The sequence below is a fragment of the Egretta garzetta genome, unplaced genomic scaffold, assembly GCF_000687185.1.
Source record: "Egretta garzetta isolate BGI_Z169 unplaced genomic scaffold, ASM68718v1 scaffold321, whole genome shotgun sequence".
Taxonomy (NCBI): Eukaryota; Metazoa; Chordata; class Aves; order Pelecaniformes; family Ardeidae; genus Egretta; species Egretta garzetta.
Genome location: NW_009258756.1, coordinates 1,291,578 through 1,297,511, shown reverse-complemented (window position 1 = coordinate 1,297,511; position 5,934 = coordinate 1,291,578). Strand labels below are relative to the sequence as shown.

Sequence of the window (5,934 nt, the reverse complement as noted above, 5' to 3'; positions counted from 1 at the left end):
CTCCTTCCCTTGCCCCTCTGCTTTTTTTTTTTTTTCCTTTCCTTTCTGCGGGCTGCCTGGCTGCCCCCCGGCGCGTCTTTTTTTTCCTTTCCTTTCTGCGGGCTGCCTGGCTGCTCCCCGGCGCGTCTGCTGCGCGTCCCATCTGCTCCCCGGGAGAGGCGCGCCCAGCGCTGGCGAGCGGCGTTCACGCAGCGCGCGGTGCTTCTGGAGACGACAGAAAGCAATAGTCGGTGTTATTAATGGCGCGTCACTAGTGCTCCCCGCTTCTAAAATGCTAAGCAAAGCAAATAGCCTGGAACATTGGCTGGCGAACTTGCCGGTGAGTTGTTGTTTCAGAATCCTATAGGCGCAAGTGAACGGTTCCCTCCACTTACCTCAAGTAACAACGCTCTTACCTTGTCTTATAACTTGCAACTTTTTCAAGATGTGCTGTGTTTTCCTTAAAAGACCGCCTTTTTCAGAAGCCGTGTTCTTTCCTTCCTGGCATCAGTGGCAAGATTCTTTATGTTAAGAGGCGCAGGCGTATGATAAAATTGTTATTTATTATTACTTTGTCTTTCAAGGAAAAAATACCAGTGGACTGTCAAGAAAAAGTAATTCTAAAGTCAGAATGAATTTAAAGCCAAGATTGCCCTTGCCTGTTCTGCGTGTCTATTGGACAGCTTATGGTGGTGCAAGTAACTCTTCAGAGCATCTCCCTGTGATGCGTAGTCACTTCCAGCAGGATCTTGCCTTATGACAGCTCCCCTGTTAAACTGAACAAAGATAAAGGGAGCTCTCTGTGGGTGAAGGAAGAAGATGCACAGCGTAGGCATGTATAGGCAGGGAAACTGTTTTGTTTGTGGAGTCACCTCTAGCTGTGGGTCAAAATAATGTGATCAAAAGTGCAGTTACGAATTAGCATGTATTCACCGTTGCTGGTCATATTAACTGCCACGTGTAGCAATTCCACATTTGCCACGCTGACCGTGTTGAAGCCAACACAGCTGCCTTGCGTTACTGCCGCAGGGATTTACAACGTGATGCCGTCATGAACAACAACTTTATCTGTTAGCATGTCTGGTAGCGCTGGGTGTCCGTGGTGTGACCAAGGCGGGCAGGATTTTACAGGGCTGGCTAAAAGGAATTGTGCATGCGTACAGGGGGGGAAGCGGTGCATTTTGGCAGCATTTGTTTCATAGCCTTGGAAGTCCTTTCCTTCAGTAACTCCCTGCTTACTCAAAAAATCACAAAGAGAGAAGTAAGGCTGGAAGCCTGAGTCAAAGGGAGGAGCGAGGCTAAGGAGACTTTTAGAGAGGGGAAAACATTGAACAGCTTTTGGTCAGCAAATGGGGCTGTGTTTCGGTTCTGTGCTTGCTAGAAACTGCGTTGTCTGTTACCCACCTCAACTGGTTGTGAAAGCTCTTCTTCCATGGTGGCTGCACTGAGCTGTGTTCAAACAGCTGAAACAGCTGACCTCCATGTAAGAAGTCAAGGATGGACTTGTGGATTTGTCTTGCATAGCTTTTACAAGAGCGTACCTGTGTTTTCTTTTTTTTCTTTTTTTTGTCCCCGAGAGCATTGCAAGGCAGTATATTATCATTACACCGCAACTAAGCATCATAAAGCTGGCAGTGCCTGCAGTAAGTTTCAGGAGGAAAAAATGGTTGGGACTACTTGAGAGAATAATGTCTGCTATGCTGCAAAACATTGTGCGTGGGATCTATAATATAAAGTATATAATCAGAGTGCTTATATTTGATTAGGTGTGATTAGCGGTACAGTGGAATTAGCTCTGTGTATTAATTCTTGTCATTGAGCTTTTCAGATCAGCAGCTTCAAAATTTATCAAGTCAGTATGTCAGCGCTTGAAAAGTTACGTCAAGGAATTTAGCACACAGACCAGGGAGGAGGGAATGATTACAGCAGTTTGTCACCTTTGGGAAGTGTTGTTAGACTGATAACAGCGCGTAACAAATAGGCGAGCTATTCCTGCAAGATCTGCCACGGATTACTGAGTTCAAGGCATCCTCTGAAGGGTTACAAATGTAGTTACAGTTGAGCAGTGTACTGTATCATGGGCTGGTGCTTTATAGTGTATATGCTCGTTTTTATGTTAAACTGATCCCTGGTGGTTTAACTAAGTGGGATTCCCCCCCCTCCTGGCCTTCTGAATGTGCGTTGTCGATAGGTTCCGGCAGCACAGCGTGGACCCTCCCGTATGAAAACAGGATGATCAGGTGGGATAGATAATTTAGGGATGAAGCCTTTGTGTGTATCCTTGAAGAATAGCCTGCGGCAATTTTCTGTGATTTCCTTTAATATTCAGCTCTGAAGGCTAGTAATCCAGTCCTGACATTTTTGAAAAATACTCAAGCAATAATCAACCTTTTATCTGCAAAACGCATCCATGGTTGGAAAAGCTTTTATACAGATCTCCTCTGTAACCCCAGAACACTTTTGTGAGAGAGGAGGAATTATAATCAAGTTATGCAAATGATATCAATATATGACTTTTGCAAGTATTTTGTTAAAACATCTGGTGGATTCCTGGCTTTCTCTCCTTCATGTTTGAACCCAGTTATTACCACTTGAATTCTGCAAACCGGAGCGGTGAAAGTTCTATTACAGGTGGCCCAGAGAGTACTTGGGCAGCAAGTTGTGAATAAATAATGGGAATTGTGTAATGAAACAATTTGTCACTGACTGCTGAAAGGCCAGAAGTTAAATGACTGACTGACAATGTAAGCGTAACTACTGGATGTGTTACTTAGCAAATTCGTGTCATTGGTACCAGGTCCACATTTGCCTTATGTAAAGGGAACCCCCCTTCATCTCTCATAAGCGTTACTCATTTCTGATACGAGAGGGAGGAGCTGGTCCTTGAAGCAGAACAGATCTGCTCGTGAGCCTGATATTAAGAAACAATAAAAACGGAGGCAATGAAGTGATACCTAAAGGAAAGCAGAAGAACTGCAGTGAGACAAAATGTTTCCCCGCATTGCTCCTTGTTACCCTTTTTGGTTTGTTTACTTTGCGAGACCCTTGGCTGCCATGTGCTGCAGCCTTGCGAAGGTTCGAGGGAGCCGCTTTCTGTCCTTTCCTGGGGCTCGCTGGAGTGCTGCTGTAGAGAGACGAGTAGGTGCGGAGTTGAGAGAGAGGAGCTCTTGTTGATCCTGCTTATTTCCAGGGAATAGAGTTTCACAGGGAATCTTACAATTTGTGCTGACTCGCTCATGGAGGTTTTTCACAGACTGAGAGGTTTTGTCTCGGCACTTGAATTCTGGGCGGCTGGCTCCAGAAATACTGTGTGTGAGGTTTGCTTGTTGCGATTTTACTACTTGCACTAATCTGGTGTTTTTTGGTTTTGGTTTTTTTTCTGTCTCTCCCTCTACGTTTAGATGAGAGATCCTTGGAACAGCAAAATTTTTCCTTTTTCTCGATGGACTCAAAGGTGCACCAAAGCATATCAGGCAGCAGGACACAAATGGCCTTATCAAAAAGTACTTTGGAGTCCCAAGAAAGCAATTTCCTTCAACCGGTTTTATCATCAGTTACCATTCCCTTTGATGTGACTTTATTTAACCCTGAAGAAATGGTCAGGGTATCAGAAGGGAGAAGTACGCCGTTGGTAGACGTCTCCATAACAAGCAATGAGGCGTTCTTAAGTGACGACGATTTTATTAGCTCCTTTCCAAAGGCGCAATGGACTCCTCCACTGAAGTCTTTTGCAGTTTTAACAGATCATCACTCAGTTAATACAGTAGAGCCACCAGGAGAAGCGTTAGAAACTGTGTTGCTGACACCTTCATTATCCGTCTTTTTTTCACCATATGATATCTCAAAAACAGCAGAGCAAAAGACTCAGTTGAGCGCTGTCTCTGCACACAGTGACACTCTTACAGAATTGAAGCCTTTTGTACCAGCTAGTGAAATGCTAACTGCAAGCAGAGGCTTGCCGTTGTACCCTCCAAATACAGCTATTTATTTCACTTCCATTCCTTCAGAGTCGGGAGCTGCAGCGCGGGAAGACATTAACGCAAGTTTAACAGCTCTGCCTTTTGGGGCTGCTTCGGAAGGGTCGCCTCTGCACCTCAAGCTGCTGGACAAAAATAGCCCAGATGCCACAGCACAGGGCGCAGACTGGTTTGGTGACATTCACACCTATGCGAGGAGCAGGGCAGCAGAAACTCTCAGTCTAAAGACCTACCCCACTCCAAGGACCTCCCCCACTCCAACCATTCCCTGGGCCGCGCTGGCTTCAGCAGCCAGCGCTGAGCCCGCTGTGTTTCCTCTCAGTCTTCCACTTGTGTCTTTCCCGCTTCACTCAGCTGCCATTTCCATGGACTCCAATACGGTTCTCAATGCCAGCCTGTTTACACGTGAATTCTCCAGTACAACACCAAATTTACCTGCCGGTTCAGAGCTACCGAGTCAATCAGAGCTTGTTAGCGAGCTCACGAGTCCAGTGCCTTTCACGAGATCATACAGCTCTTGTCCGTATTGCGACTCGGTTTCACTTCTGCCAGAAGCAGGCTTCTCCCCGGAACACGATGTGGGCTCTGGCGATTATGTTGAAACTTTGTCCATCAAAGCCTCTGAGGTACAAGGCATAACTCCATTTACAACTATAATTACCGATGGGTATGAATTAGAGGAGCCTACACCTGAGATTTTTGATACTTCTTTTCCATCAAGACCGGTTGTTTCATTTTCTTCAAGATTTGCAGAAATGCCCGATTCAAGCGTGTTTTTATTAAGCACTACGGACACTGTCCTTAACAACAGAACATCTGTAACAATTTCTCCTTCCTACCATCAGCTCCCTGAAGGAACATCACTGAACATCTCTGCTCAGTCTTCCCTCCCTGTTCTGGAAACAGGTTCCTTGACACCAAGCACTCGTGTAGAAGTTCCTGATGCCACCACCATTCTGTTTGACTCTACCTTCATCCCAAGTGAGCCGGTAGTGTCGTTTGCTGTCAGTCGTACGACTTTGCTGGAGTTGCCAGAATTAATGCCCTCAGAATCCGTGGTTTTGCTTGACAAGACATCTGCAAGGGAAGAACCATCTTTAAATATTTTAGATTTTCCATCCAGTCTTTTATCAACACCATTTCTTATTGAACCTAGCTACTTGTCTTTATCATCGGCCACGCTAAATTCTTACTCTGTCATGCAAAGTGATTTATCAGCCCTTTTACCTCAGACCTTGTTGACTGGGACATCGGTATTTTCTGAGGATGTTTCCAGCTGGGAGTTAGCTACCACTGTCAGCTCTGCCACTGATGCCGAGGTTTCTCAGTTCCCTCTTGGCCAAACATCGTACTTCTATTCAAATGCATCCTCTGTACCAGGTGCCCACGTTCCTGAAATCACGCTGTCATCAGATTTTCACTCCGAGTCATCTGTGTTTCTGGAAGCACCCTCCGTATTGCCAGCGGGCTCTGAAGTTGTGTTTACCTCAGCTGTTACAGGAGCTACCTCTCAGTTGGAGCCTTCACTCTCCGCCTCTCACTCCGTGGTTCCTACCCTGGTGCTGCCCACTTCTGACACCCAGTCTGTTACCAGCAGCATCCTGCTCAATGAAACAGGTCTGATCTCTTCGTTTACTACCTTTCCGGCAACTCCTGTCTTAAATGTATCTTCATCTCTGCTCTCATCTGCTCCGGCTTCCGATGAGGATGAGGATACTGGTGCTACAGTTAACCCCACGCTGCTTTTAACATCTCGCAGCGAGGGCAGTGCCCATACAGCCCTTCCTCCCACAGACCCTGACATCCCGATGTCACGTGCTGACACCAGCAGTGAGATGCCCTTCCTTACAGCACCCCTGTCTGTGACCACATCGTTTGCTCCCACACAATTTCCTTCGACTTCTAGCCCTCCCACTGGATATGAAGTTCCAGCAGGAAGCAGTGTAACTGCTGGTACTGATGCATCGGCTGGGCCCAC

At 46.4% G+C, this 5,934-nt stretch overlaps 1 protein-coding gene across 1 annotated transcript in view; it reads left to right on the top strand.

Annotated features, from left to right (window-relative positions):
• The first annotated feature begins 3,033 nt into the window (after positions 1-3,033).
• KIAA1549 (KIAA1549 ortholog) overlaps positions 3,034-5,934 on the top strand; it is a 76,682-nt gene continuing 73,781 nt past the window's right edge. The window contains exons 1-2 of the mRNA XM_035888963.1: positions 3,034-3,121; positions 3,381-5,934. The exon at positions 3,381-5,934 is cut by the window's right edge and continues 5 nt beyond it. Of these exons, the coding sequence (XP_035744856.1) occupies positions 3,034-3,121; positions 3,381-5,934 (2,642 nt within the window). The remainder of the gene's footprint in view (positions 3,122-3,380) is intronic.